Source organism: Myxocyprinus asiaticus, chromosome 47, assembly GCF_019703515.2.
Source record: "Myxocyprinus asiaticus isolate MX2 ecotype Aquarium Trade chromosome 47, UBuf_Myxa_2, whole genome shotgun sequence".
Lineage (NCBI taxonomy): Eukaryota > Metazoa > Chordata > Actinopteri > Cypriniformes > Catostomidae > Myxocyprinus > Myxocyprinus asiaticus.
Window position 1 is genome coordinate 22,160,001 of NC_059390.1, and position 15,937 is coordinate 22,175,937.

General features: G+C 35.3%; 1 protein-coding gene across 1 annotated transcript in view; it reads left to right on the forward strand.

Moving 5' to 3' along the window:
* The window catches only part of LOC127436826 (thyrotropin-releasing hormone-degrading ectoenzyme-like), a 210,178-nt gene that overhangs the window by 128,547 nt on the left and 65,694 nt on the right, over nt 1–15,937 (forward strand). The window contains exons 10-11 of the mRNA XM_051691261.1: nt 1,906–2,093; nt 12,249–12,337. Of these exons, the coding sequence (XP_051547221.1) occupies nt 1,906–2,093; nt 12,249–12,337 (277 nt within the window). The remainder of the gene's footprint in view (nt 1–1,905; nt 2,094–12,248; nt 12,338–15,937) is intronic.

A 15,937-nucleotide genomic window follows, 5' to 3' on the forward strand; every position in this document is an offset into this window, starting at 1 on the left:
CATCATCTAATGAATACTGATATGTGCTGTGCTCATAAGCTATTCATGAAATCCAATTTGCTGAAATAATCTAACAGTGCTTAACGCCCACAAAGCCCTTTGTCAAGATCATGACCCATCGCTGGACTGGCCTTCACTACCTTTAATAATTTCTGTCAGGGCAAAGATACAGCAGCTTCCTGAAATCTGTCTTACAGAAAAAGATTCATAATGTGGGTACATTAATTGCATCATCAGCCTCTGCAGAGCCTCTTCTTCTGTATTCACACATAAACAACCCATGAGTCATCAACAGATGAAAGAAGTCCATGATGAAGTTTGGTTTTCTGTTTAATATCCTGGACTTTAATAATCATTGTCCACAATAATCAATCATATTCAACTCATATGAGCCCTTAGAGTTCTTAGATATCAGTATTTGAAATGCCTTGCTGAAGAAAAACAGCTAAACCTGGTCAAACATGGTTGGCTGGTCTTAGCTGGGGTTTTGGCAACCTGGTCTCATAGAATGAACGTTACTCTATATACATTTTCGCAAACTGACTTTTACGTGTCACTTTTTACGTTTCGCCACAGTTTCCTGGTGAAATGAACACTAGAGGTACTACAACTGTGTGTTTTATTCATTGTTACACAAATCACGAGTACAATTACTTTTTTTTTTTTTAATTCAAATTTGCATTTTAAAACACTATCTGTTAGGGTTAGGTGTTGGTTTACGGTAAGGCTATCTATTTTGTTAAACTCTTATCTTTTCGAACCCTATTGGTTAGGCTTACGGTAAAGTTTTAGGTTAGAGAGGTACGTTTTACTTATTAAAATTTCCAACTAAAATTCACCTTAAAAACCTTGTCTGATTACAACCTTATTTAGTTTGTTTTTTAAACTGTCATCTAGTTAATCTAGCTAACTAACTAAGTTTTGGAACTGAAATAATATTTCAGTAGGTTTGAGAATATTACAGTATGTTAATTCAAAATGTAGTTTATTTGTTCTGCCATATACATTTTATAAATGGTTTGCAGTCACCTGTCATTCATCTTTCTAACCATTTTCAAAAAGCATACAGCAGCTCAAGCTGAAAAGGGACAAAATACCATAAACCATTTGTCAAATGTTCCTCATACATACAGTGAAACTTTGAAAACAATTTCTACTGAAAACTGCCAGATGTCCATTGTGCCGAGTCATTTATAGTAGCGTTTACACAGAACAAGGATGAACAGTGTGTATATTTCCCTCAGGGATGAAGCTCAGTCACATTACGAGCGTTCCTCATTAATGGCCTGTGAGATCGAATTTAATGTTTTAGTTATTATGAATATTCAGTAAAAGAGGTGCTTCCTCTGATCTAATTCTGCTCCTTTACAAACCTCACTCCCATATAGAGATGTTAGATAACTGGAAATAGATGGCTCGTGATGTGCCCACATGTGCCGTTTAAGAGGACAGTAAAGTTTAATCGCCTTTTTAATTAAAAGTCCTGGCTGGGTTTTAATTTACTCCTGTTCTTGATTTAGGACTTACAGACTTGCTGTGGAAAACAAAGAAAACCCAAATCAGTTTAAATATGTGTATATCAGTCCATTAAATGCAATAAGTCTGAAATCATTTATAAATATGAGCACACAGCAGCTCTAGATTTAATCTGACCGATTTGATGATGAAGTTTTATCTCCAGCAGTGAAAGTGTGAGAGTTTGAGTGCTGTTTTTCTGTAAAGTGTTTTTTTGTTGAAAGAACAGAAGCTTTCAGAATCTGAGAGCAATAACACAAGTCACTTCCACTCCAGTGACACTATTGACACACAGTCCCTCTACTGTGAGCCAGATAGATGCTCTACATGCTGATATGGAGACAGTGATACATATGGATGATGTTTTGATGTGTTCTGTTTGTGTCACAGGCCATGCAGAGGGAGGGGAAGGACATCAACATCACGGAGGTCATGGACCGCTGGACTCTTCAGATGGGATATCCCGTCGTTACCATCAGCAAGAACGACAGTCTTGACAACAATGTCTCCATCTCCCAAGAGCACTTTGTCTATGACACAGATGCCAAGATCCACCATCCTGAGCTGTTCAACAAAAGGTAGTGTACCATATCTCAGTTGTGACTGTCATGACATGAAAAGAACACACTATCAGTCATTTGAACCTCTGACATTGATTCCCTCACAAAAAAAAATCCAGCATATAATAATGGTGTCTCTTTCAGAGTCTGAACACTGTGATGTTGAATCGTGTATAAATCCACACAGTCAGTGATTCTGCTCCGAGAATGCTCTGTTTTTTTTTTTTTGATCAGGTCAAACTCAGACAGAAATAGACAGTTCAGAGACCTGTTGCACAAAGCTGGTTGAATAAACACAGAGTTACAAAGTAAGTTTCAGACTGACAAAATGAGATAGATAGAGCCAAACCGGTTTAAATCGGGTTCAGCGATCTCAAGACGCTTGGTACAAACATACTCTGTCAACTGAGAGTTTGATCCTGAGTTAGTGGTTAACCCCGAATCGTGTGCACATGAATGAGTGATGTTTGCCACGAACAGCCAATGGGTGAAGCTTGGAGAGAGTTGGCACGATTTACTTCTCGCAAGAAAGAAAGAAAAAAAAACAATATAGTGTGTAATTAAATTTACCTAGGTTCACAATAAAAACATACATGCATGTTAATTTTAAAAGCTTACAAATCTATATATTGATCTAAAATGTAAGCTTTTAAAGCCTAATATAAGTTAATGAAGTGCAAGCAATGTCACTTTGTGTGAAAGTCTACGTACAATAGAATTTTAACCAATATTTTTGTTCATGTTCAAAGACTCGTCACTCAATAAATTTGTCTTTAAAGTGTGATAATCACCTCAGGAACACTTCTGCAAGCAATATTTTTTTCCCCAATGTTCTCTGCATCACGCACTGCAGCCAAGTAAAGTATATAACGAAATGAAAAGATATATATATATATATATATATATATATATATGTATATGTATATATATATATATATATATATATATATATATATATATATATATATATATATATATATATATATATATATATATATATATATATATATATATATCTTATAATATCTTAATTTACAGGTCTAATAACTTAATTGCATCGTGTCACTTTACTTACATCTGATTGGTTTAGCATCTTTTTGCAATCTGTAACAGAGAATAAAACCTGCTATGGAGCAGGTTAGCCATGTAGTGTAAGTTGCTATGGTGATGAACACTGGTAAAAACCAAACCACCTTCTTGAGCTCGAAAAACCAGAGTTTTCTCAAACTAAACTCAAATTTGCCTGGGTAGCCACAGAATCCGGCTTCGTGCAACAGGCCTCAGTACTTCAGCAGCTGAAGAGATGGAAGAACAAACCATTTTCATCAAAAATAATATTAGATACTGAGTTATAAACGCAGTTAGGCAGTTGTTGTTTTTCTTTCAGTAGGAAGAGTAAAAAGTAACAAAAACCTGTCCATACAAATGAGATCTCTAGTTATGTTCAATCACACAAAATCTCGAGCTGCTATTAAGTGAGCATTTCATTTTTTATTAGCAACTCATGCTAACCCTTCACCTCCACAAGCCGTCTACCAACTGCCTGCGGCGTCACGAAAACTGTGTCTGTCACTGGCAGATAGATTAGTTTAATTCTATGTTAGAGTCAGATGAATAATTCAGCAGCGTCAATGATCCGTTTTTAGAAATCCTTCTGCTTTGGTTTTGGATCAGACACTGCTAGCATCACAAGAATTGATTGAAGAATTGTATTTTTATGCTGCTATTTCTCTTCAAGTGTTCACAGTGAGCATGTTGTTTAGCAATTTTTTCCTATTTAGACCTTGAAAAATAAAGTTTTGTAAATGGTGCACAATACCAATGACAAACGCTTGCAATTTGAGGACATGAGCAAAAACTCCTGAGCTTGTAAGATGTATCTATTTGTTATTTTTGTGACTGAAGGTGTGTCAAAGTTGAAACTCTCTGAGAGAAGTAGAGCACAATAATAATGCCAGTGAGACTAAAGCATCAATAACCACAGACAACAGTCCTTGATTTCTCGTTTTCTGTGACAAGGCTAGCCCTCCACATTGACCCATGTTTATGTCATAAATATGAGACCTACAGGTAGAAATCTGTTAGAACGCCTCTTTTTCTGAGTTTCATTTGTTCAGGTCAGACAAAGCCACCTTTATTTGAAAATTTCCTCCTACTCGAGCATGCTCTCTTAGAGCTGTGCTCTTCTGCAGAGGCGTTCTAAGGCAAAGCCACTCCACAAATCAATATCAGAGCTGTGTTATGAGTAGGGGGCTCTTTTTCCTGTTTCGCCCCTCAGGCGGTTTTTCAGGTGAGATCCAGACAAGCTGCCAATATTCAGGGGGTATTTGACACCTCTGTAAATGCAGTGTAACACCTCGCATCTGAGCAAAATGTGCTGACAGAAACATTGGCAGCAGCAGAAGGTATCAGAAGGTCAGTTTGAATGTATTTCACACTCTTTTTGTGTGTTTCATGCCCACTGCATCTCATAACAGTTCATAGACGATCCAAAGCAAAGGCCAAACTCAGCTGGACAATAGGAAGACATTGGAAAATGCCAGCAAAAAATGAAACTGTTTATTTCACATCACTGTGCTTGAAAGACATTTGCTGCACTGCGAATCAGTTTAACCAACCAGCTTGCAAACCTACCAAGAGTTCTGACCCAGAGAGACACGACAACAAATGCTGCTCTGAGCTCTTGTTGTCCTCCTCTGAATCCCCATTTTGGTGGAAGGAATGATCTTGGTTAAATGCTTAAAATGTGTGTACAATATCCATTGCCTGCTGTCGATTTCCACTAAAAATAACTTAAACTCCTTCTGTAGTTTTTAAAAGAATAGAATGTGTCTATAGTATTGCACTTACAGTGGAAGTCTTGCAGACATGCATCCTGGAAGTGGATTACAGTAAACAGGTTTTTAGTTCATTTTTACAAACTCTGGGATGTTAGAGGTACAATTTAGGGCTGCCAATCAAAATGTTTTAATCTAATTAATTACAAGATAAGCCAATTACGTAACATAATTAATCACAATTTATTGCATAACAATATTTGCATAGGAATGCTCAAAAAGAAAATTAAATATTTAATGATTAAATAATTATAAATAATCATATACAGTACAAATAATTATAAATAATATATATATATATATATATATATATATATATATATATATATATATATATATATATATATATATAGAATGATTAAGATAATTTAAGTAAATAACATTATTGTGGCTGACAAGGAGACAATTGATTAGACAATATAAAAAGAGCAATAGCCTTCTAAAGCCACTTTTTAAATGGCTTAATCAATGGTAATATGGTTTTATATTGCCTGATTATTGTATAATTTTAATTTTATTTTCATAACCGAACATCAATTTATCATTGGTCTACAGTCCACAGCAATCCATTTTGCAATTGTATTCATTAATCTGTCTGAGGTAGACTTATTACATTGATGCTTTTGGAGCGTCTCCCTTTGGTTTAGATTTATAAGTGTCAACAAAAGAAAAAGATGTCTATATTCAGCTGGAATGAGCCTCTACAACTTCAACACACTTCATTTGAAATCATCAAAGGAAAGTTGGGCACAGCATAAGTTAATTTGCAGATTCTGTGCTATAGTATTTTTCACCAGTACAACTAGTCTGGAACTCATTTCAGCTGTGTAAACCCTTCATTAACACCTTTAGCCTAGTATCTTACCTGACTTTCAATTTCCACAGCACAGATTTTTTGCTGAGGTGATGTTATAGAGAATATAAACAACTTATTAACAGTTCAAAGCACAAATTGATTTTCTTGTTGCATGCATAGTGGAGACATGCAGTTAATCCAGTTAATTATGTTAAAGTCCCCTGCTGGATTTGAGCCAATATTAAATGTATCTTATTGTGTGCAAGTATGTGTAGATCAACACAAGCAACAAGTTATTGATGCGTAACTGTGTCAAACCCTTGTTATTGGTGTGATTTACGACAGTTGGGGTATTTCATGTTTAATTTTTTTTTTTTTGGCAGTAGCCTACCATGATTTATATCAAAGTACCATGATATTGCCATCTGATTCCACCACTGTTTTTTTCTCTGTTACTTGTTTCTCGTTTCACAGCTTAATATTCAACAGTAATAATAGTTAACAGTAACTAGGCTTTTCTTGTTGATTTCACCAAAACGTGTAACACTGTCATCTATTTGTAGAAACATGGTGTGAATTTGGCATGGGACTATCTGTTTACACCACCAATGGGAGATGGGGAGAGTTTTCTGGAATCTGTTTGAAAACTGTGTATTTTTACACACATAAGCATTCTTCCACAGAGCGGTGAATACAAACAATGAAGATGGCGATCGCTGGTCGTAGTAGTGATGCAGTAAATCTACACTTTGCTGGAGAAGTGTCAATAAACTCAAAATCTTGAGCAGCACAAACACAGTCCTGTAATCCGCCATTGTATTTTTGAATGTCTCGCGCGTTGTTTTGAAGTACTCGCGCGCATGCCTATAGACTTAACACGTAATATGCGTGCGCATTAACTTTATAGTTTTTGGATGTTTACACAGAGACGATAACGGCATCGTTTTCAAAAACTTGCACTTTGAAACCCGTTTTCAAAAGTTTGCGTTTTCAGGCCCCAAAATGCCGTTGTCGTGTAAACGAACAGCCAAAACACATAAAAAGTTTTCCATTTTTAGTTGAAAACGTTGTCGTATAAATGGCCCCTGAGAGACCAGAGAGGGAGAGAGAGAAAGAGAGACAGAGAGAGAGAGAGAGAGATGGTGACTTTGTGATGGTTTAATCACAGTGAATTTTAAATCAAGACATTTCACAGATGACAGCTGGTATTTTTTAACGGTGGTGAAATGAGCTCCGTCTTGGTGGTGCACTAGGCGATCACCTAGTTCACCTATGCCTAGAAATAGCCCTAAACTCAACCCCGAACTGTACAGAGAAAGAAATTAAGCAGTTCATTGGGCTGTTTTCCAAATGTGGGGTTTCTAGTACATGCAGACCCACACATGCATTGACAAGATAGCTGACACAATGCCAATGAAATGATTGGAACAAATCAAGAGAAACAATGAAGTTCTTAAAGATTTAAATAGAATGCCAGTAAAGTTCTTAAAGTTTTAAAAGGAATGTCCATAAAGTCTTTGAAACAGCAAGATATGTTTTCCATTTCATTTCAGACACAGAAAATGTATTTGAATGTGTCACGTTTCAGACAATATACCAAAAACCATCTACCCTAATGAGACAAAGTCAATAAATGTCGGCACCCCCAAAAAAGGTCAAAAGTTATATGCAGAAAACAAATTTTGGAAAATGATTTTAGACTTAATTTTACTTAAAACATAAGGTAATAATAATGTAAAAAATAAATAAGTAAAAAACAGCTGTGATTTCATAATTAGTCCCATAGATTTCCCGCCACATGTATAACCGTGGTTAAATTTAAGTTTATTACGTTTCATCCAGCGCTTCATCCCTTAAGGTGAAATGATGAGAGAAAAGGAACTTTTTTTTTTTTACTGTTTCAACAATACTAGTGCTCTGTGCCTTTGAGTGCTCACATTAAACAGAATCTACGCTGCACACAGAGAGATGGATTTATAATCCAATAGAAAGAAAATATTGATTTATTGTGTTCCTACTTGTGGATTACTAATTTTCACCAACATGTTAAAATGAAAAAATGTGGGAATTTCATGTAATTTTTGTGCTCTCTCACTTGTTGTCTGATTCAGCTAACGTTATAAATTCAGCCCTGGCCCCATTGGGCAAGTAACAGTTCTAGCAACTGCCCAAATCTCTCTCACACTGGCCCCGGGCAATTGAGCAGTCATTATTGTCAAGCCCTGCATAGACTTACATTGAAGGGGGGACCCAAGTTACATCAAGGGTCCAGAATATCATAGAGATTTGGGGTGCACTCTTTTGATTTGGGCCAGTAACAACCTCTCAGAAAACATTGGCAACTGCATAGCAAATTCCTGGCAACCACGCTAGCATTGAAGCAGCAAGTTTTGCACAGGCAAACACATTTTCTTTCTAGAAAATTTAAAATGGGATGGAAAAATTCAGGGAAAATCTGGGTTACAGTGTGGCACTTTCAATGGAAGTGAATGGGGGCCAGTATTTTTATTATTTTTTTTATTTTATTTTACGTTAAAATAATCTATTTTAAAAGACATGTTTTTATTGATAAAATCACTTACTAACTAGGGATGTGCACGAGTATTCGAATACTCGAGTATTCGTTTTGCAATAAGTATTCGAAAAGTAAAATACTATTTGAATTTCACAAACTTTTGCTTTGCTGGCCATATATGCAGTGAGATGCTTGTTAAATCCTGAACACACAAACTAAAACTCACAGTTATATCAGAATGCACTGGGTGGCGCTTTTGAGTGTGGACACAAGTTGATCACATTTGATGAGCAAACCGTCAGTACGTTTAGATGGACACCAAAAAGTGGGTTATTGCGAGAATGTGGCTTATTGCGAGAAAGCAGTGTTCCTGTTTAAATGTATTGGATAAGCGGTGTACTCTTTACTCCCATATATGTGCAACTCATCAGAAAGCAGCGTCCCTGCAGCAACGTAATCCCCGCGACACTTCTGTAAACAACAAACATGGTATCCGAGAAAGTCTATGCTAGCGGAGGGACATTCCATCAAATAAACTGGTGTGTATAAATGAGTATAGTTTACTGAGCACGTGGATATGCTTGTTTTTCTCAACAGAAACATGACATGAGATACAATATAAACATAACAATTATACGCCGAGTGTTTATACTCGTCCTGTACGTTAATTGCGTCAGTCTACTTTATTAGCGTTTCTTTTCTTCGCTTTGCATGAGCTTAAATGCTTTCATTCTGTACTTTTTTGTTTTTACATATTGCTTGTTTAAATGTTTTCAACAACAACAACAACAACAACAACAAAACACAGGACATAATAAAAGCTTGTTTTGGATGTAATTAGAAACTTGTTTTTTTAAATGGTGATGCAACCTTTATGACTAAAAAAAATATTTTACAATGTCTCTTTCTCATTAATTACCTTCATTTAAATGAATATTCATTTTTTATGAGCTTATATATTCGAATGCCAAATTATTGATGAATGCCCATCCCTATTACTAACCTTTTCTGTGTAAAGTTATAGCCAATTTTACAACTGTGTTGGCATGACGATGTAATGTCAACAAACCCTAAAAACCTAAAATGACTAAACTTTAAACAACTTTGCATTTATACATTTAAAAGCTTCTAATTTCTGCCTTTATACTCTCCAAAAATTGGCCCCATTCACTTCCATTGTAAGTGCCTCACTGTAACCTCGATTTTTATTTTATTTTTTAAAGAAAAGGAGGGACGAGTCAAAATGTATTTTTGTGGTAATCAACATTATGCCACAAATGCTGTCGATTGAGCTTAACTTGTATTGCACCCAGAATATTCCTTTAATGCTACATATACTCAAGAAAATGTAAAAATAATGTCACCTTAATTGAATGCATTGCTGTTGTTTTAACAAAAATAAATAAATAAATAAAAATAATAAAATAAGATAGAAAATCTTTAGGAGGAGGAATCTCTAAAGCAGAGACTTTGTGTTATCAAACCCCCCCAAAAATGCATAAAACAAAAAACTCAATATTGCATAATTTTAAAGTTTGGCTTGTGTGTCATGAATGTGAGACCAACACTTGGGTTTCTTGAATTCAAACAGATGGAGGGCTATATCTGGGACCTATAAAATGAAAATGTGAGGACAGAAACTAAAAATAAAAGTTATATATTTTTTTATTATATTTAAAAAATAAGTGAAATGACCAATAATATTGCATATTTTGTGCCCATTCTACAGTACGACATTGATTTTGAGTTGATTGCAGATGTAAATTTTCTGTTATTAATAACAGTAAGATTATCTATAACATCTATACAAAGTCAACACCTAATTTATGTGGCTAAATTATTCTGACAGTGTGACTGAGTTGGAACTCCTTTCATCAGGTTCTTATTGATTCAAATTCTGCCATCTCTTTGAATTTTTGAATGCAAACAAAACCAGTTATATTTTCTCACACACACACACACCAAAACAAAAAAAAAAAAAAAAAAAATTACATTGAACATTGAACAGAATTAAAAGCTTAACATTGTCTTTGTGTGTGTTTTTGAGTTGCCACATTATGCAATAGACTGGCATGTCTTAAGGTCAATATTAGGTCAAAAATGGCAAAAAAGAAACAGCTTTCTCTAGAAACTCATCAGTCAATCATTGTTTTGAGGAATGAAGGCTATACAATGCTTGAAATTGCCAAAATTTCATACAAAGGTGTACACTACAGTCTTCAAAGACAAATGACAACTGGCTAACTGGCTAACAGAAACTGATGTGGACAAACTGACAGCTAGAATGCCAAGGATCTGCAAAGCTGTCATTGCTGCACGTGGATGAGTTTTTGTAGCTTTTGACGCATCCCACAGCCGGTGCAAGAGGGAGAGAAACCGCTGTAATGTGCCGTAAATCCAACAGCTTCACTCGATATAGAGGTGAATGGATCGGCAGAGTAATTCAGCTCGCTGAACACAACCGCTCGGCTCAGAAGAAAAAATCTGAATGAGTGGTTGCAAACCAGCTCCTTTTATACCCGTATGTCTGGGGGAGTGGCATGCAAATTCCACTCCCCAATTTCCATTGGCCTTTTCTCAAATATCAGAGGTGTTTGGGGCTCCCCCAAACACAACGTCGAGTAAGTGACAGAAGGGGAACCACACTGGCAAATATTCAGGCAAGAGTCAATGGTATAATTAAGGTACATTTTAACCGAATAGTTAAACTGTTTTCTCAGGACAAGGGTATATTTCATTAATGTCAGGTCGGGGCAGGTTGTTATTGGGGTAAGCCGTTGCCTGTGTTTGCTGAAACATTGGTTTGATAATTTTGTATGTTACATGAATCCTTTTGTGATTCACAATTGTTTTACTTTTAACACATTTTACCATTACTAGGCTTTTTAATGCAAACACATATTTAAAGAGGCATAGATTTTGTTGAGATCATTGTGGGAGGGTGATGTTCACATGAATCCTGTGCCACTGCCCACTGGACTGATCTCAACACACACTTTACCCAACTGCTGTAAAGACTGAAATCTTTCTACTTGCTTTTGTTTAAATTCTGAGCCATAACACAAAGTTTCTGAGGGATGTCAATAATCCTGATGCTAACAGACAAACGCTGCCATAAATGAACATAAATATGAGCCACAAAATTACCAGCAGCCTGTGGAGAACTTTAATTTGCTTTTGTTTTATTCTCTTGTTCATTGTCCCTGATGAATGCAGATTTATGTAAATGCATCAGTGTGTGATTCAGTTCAAACACACAGATGTCTCTATTATCTTTGGAATTCATAATTATTGTTATCAGTGCTCATCTAGCACACTATCTCTCTCTATAGTCCCCTTATGAACACGTGCTTTAAATACAGTTTTTCAGCAGGCTTCATAATGCTTCATAACATGTATGTCTCCAAATGTGCTATAGTTTCTCTGTGACCTTGGCCAAACTTGCTTTCTTGATAATTCCAGTGTTCAGCGTCTGCTGTTTATTGCTGATGTTACTGCTGAAATTAAAAGCTGCCCTTAAATTTTTGTTTTATTTCAGAGTTCCCAGTTAATGTTTACACACAGTCCTCACTGAGGGAAATAAGACTGTCGGTGTGCTGTGGATCGCTCTGATGTTGTTTGGGGTAGCAGATGGCAGACAGCAGATTAGATCCACCTGGGTGTTATTACAAAGTTGTCTTTGAGAGAAGTGATCATTTAGTGTGAAAGCTGTCCGCCAGAGTTTCACTAGATGTGTACTCATACCTACAGATGATCACACACTTAAGAGAAAAAAAAAATCATCTTACAGATGAATCAACACATTTGTGATTTTTAGTCTCTTTGCCTGCTGTTGTCGAGACAGAGAGGATATCATTTGGCTATATCCAACAATTTTGTGTAATGTGGGAGTTTTAGGTGTCAGATTATATACGTACTGTCATATAGTATATGTGACATATACTGTACAGTTGTGCGTGTGTATCTGTGCAGTGCGATTGGATAGAGGCATTTCATCTGTTATTTCTGCCTTTGTCTCGTTTCAGCTTCCAATGGCAAATTCCCCTGACGCTCACAGTGGGAAACTCCAGTCACATATCAACAGAGACAATCATCTGGCTCTCCAATAAAACAGGTGAGAAGTATACAGTTTCCTCATCAGATTCAAATGAAAGTTTTTTTTTAATTTATTTTATTTTTTTATAGAGATTATGTTGAATTCTGTTGTGTGGTGACAGCTCTCAAGAGTGCATTTATGTAAATGCTTCTCTTTACAAAACATTTTAAAAACTATTCTGCTGTACAGCACACATTCTTGTAATGGCCTCATGCCTGCCATCATTGTATTTCATTCCATTCCTCTCCTTTGGAATAAAGATGTAGATCGTCTCTGAATGGAGCCACAGTGAGTCAAATTCCAAGAGCTGGAATTCAATTTCAGTGATCAGAGCTCAGAGTTCCCATTTAACAGCCTCTGTTTTCTGCTGACCTTCCCTGAAAAACAGCCCTCATCAGGGTACAATGCAGATGACAGCGGGGCACTCAAGACTGAACTGGAGACAATGACTCTTGAAGGAAACAGAGAATGTAACATAGAGACTCCATTTATATGCATTAACTCACAGACCTGACTCTTGCAATCTGGTCGCTGATGGTTGGATGCACCATGATCATGATACACTAGAAATCCACTGAGTCCACTGAGCAATCTAAAACACTTAAAACCACTTTTAAAACACCTTGTTATCCATGAAAAACCACAAGATCTGCTAATATTGTGGCATATGAATGCAGAAAACACATTTAAAGATGTCATTCATTACTTAACGTCAAGTATTTTGTGCGCTTAATGTATTTTTTCACATGTAGGACTGCTTTGTAAACATGATGAATAGTGCTAACAATTTTTTATTGTTCTTGGGCATAAATAGCTTTGGAAGTGTATTAGTGTCTTAACAGAACACATCAGTCCAAATTAACTGTAATTGTCAGTGACCAGTCAGTTTATTTTTCTTAAGGAATAGTCTAGGAATATTTCTAAGGAAAATTCCGGGTTTAATACAAGTTAAGCTCAACGGACTTCAGTTGCGGCATAATGTTATTTATTGTGATTTTTTTTCTGACTTTTTTTATATAAAAAAAAGCAGCAGCAAAAATCAAGGCTTTAAAGGCATAAATGTGAAGCTTGTGTGAAATGTGAAAAAAAAAAAAAAAAAAATTCTTCTGTTAAAACGTGTGCATTATTTGAGATGTAAAATGTGTAAATCATCATTTTTAAAACTGTATATAACTTTAAACAGAAAACGTAAGCGATTATATCACACTAAAATGATGTTAACGCATTTTGTTTACGTCTTATGGCTATCCTTTTGAAAAAATTTGTATTTTAACGTTTACGGATTGGTCCCATTCACTTCCACTGTAAGTGCCTCACTGTAACCCTATGGGATCAAAATCCCACCAAATGTTATGCGGTCACAGATCCAAAAATAATAAGCGTGAATCAAAATAGTAAGAGTGAATAAAAAATAAATAAAAAAAATAAGTGCAGATAAAAAAATAAGCGCAAAAATAAATAAAAAGCGCAGATCAAAATAATAAGCACAGATAAAAAAATAACAAGCATGAATCAAAAATATATAAACATTTAAAATATGCTGCAAAAAATAAAATAAAAAATAAAGCAATGTCATCAGAATTGCAAACAAAATCATGTTTTCCTTGGTTATATTACTGTTTTTTGTGCTCTCTGACAATTTTGCTCATATTTTCATTTTTTTGTATGCTTACGCTGTATTTTTCTTTGCTTTTGTTTCCATGTTCTGCACTTGATTTTCCAAAACTTGTGAGTAGAGTTTCATGTAAATCAGGGGGCGGTTTGCGTCCCTATTGGTCCACTAGTTCTTGATCGATTCTCCTCCTCCTCTAGCCAGTCATTCGAAGAGGGGCGGTGACGTCACTCCAATGCAACTCTGACGATTATATTATTTGTGGTTGATAGATACGCTGCTTGTGTCTGTTTTGAGTATTCTCTGCCAGCTCTAGGAAACAATGTGTTTTCCGAGTTGGCCATTATCATAGTCCGTTAACACATGTATCGAGTCAGCTGAATTTAGCTAACAGAGTTTTAGTTTAGGCATTATTTAATACTCCCTTGTTTGTAGGTTATTGGCTGTATATCTAAAAAAAAAAAAAAAAAGAAGTATTTCTCCACAATACTGCAGTGAAATCAGAAACAAGTGACCAAGCATTCCCATGTCAATAAATAATACAATAAAGCTGACTTGTTGGACGTTCTTGATTCACAAATAGTCGCTAACTTAGGGACCATCTCTAAAGATACAGGCAACATTGGAGCATACAAATCCAAATCCTTTACAAACATTTTCATAACAGAGTATACAACTTCAGTAACATTTGAAGCAAATGACTTACAGGCATACAGCCAACTCAAAGTGCGCATGTAGGCACACCTTTTAGATTTTTTCATGTAATAAAAAAGAAGTCCAGTTATATGTAAGCATTTCTGTATTCTTCGGTATTTTAATAGGCCTTGGTGTCGGGATCTGGATTTTATTTAGTGGAAAAGTGGATAAAGTTGGTTTCTGAACTTGTGACTACATTGGTACAGCTAGAAAAAATATGCATCAAACATCCACACCAACCCAGATATGCAGCCAATAACCTACAAACAAGGAAGTCTTAAATAATGCCTAAACTAAAGACTCTGCTAACTAAATTCAGCTGACTCAATACATGTGTTAACGGACTATGATAATGTCCTACTCAGACAACACATTGTTTCCTAGAGCTGGCAGAAAATACTCAAAAAAGACACAAGTAGCGTATCTATCAACCACAAATGATATAATCGTTGGAGTTGCATCAGAGTGATGTCACCTCCCCTCTTCGAATGATTGGCTAGAGGAGGAGTTGTTGATCAAAAACTAGTGGAACAATAGGGACACAAACTGCCCCCTGATTTACATGAAACTCTACTCACAAGTTTTGGAAATCAAGCGCAGATCTTGGAAACAAAAGCAAAGAAAAATACAGCGTAAGTGTATAAAAAAATGAAAATATGAACAAAATTGTTAGAGAGCACAAAAAATAGTAATATAACCAAGGAAAACCTGATTTTGTTTGCAATTCTGATGACTTTGCTTTAATATATATATATATATATATATATTTTTTTTTTTTTTTTTATGTGTTTTATATATTTTTGATTCACGCTTGTTATTTTTTTTATCTGTGCTTATTATTTTTATCTGCGCTTTTTCTTTATTTTTGCACTTATTATTTTTTTATCTGCGCTTATTATTTTTTGATTCACGCTTATTATTTTGGGATCAGTGACCGCAACACATATGGTGGGATTTTGATCCCATATAACCCAGATATTTTCTTTATTTAAAGAAAAGGAGGGACCTGTGAAAATAATTTTTTGTGGTTATCAACATTTTGCCACAAATGCTGTTGAATGTGTTTTAACTTTTATTGAACCTGGAATATTCCTTTTATATTAGTTCAGTGATATTAAATGACAATATCTTCATAGGTTTAATCTACAATCACAATGTTGTTTTTATTTTTATTTCATTTTTTTATTTTTTGAACCGCAAAATGAAGACTTTAAGACATTACAGACTTTACAGCTTCATTTTTTGTAACAGCAACATTTTCTGTAAAGCTGCTTTGAAACGATGTTAGAAGAGTCATTAAATGTTTTGTT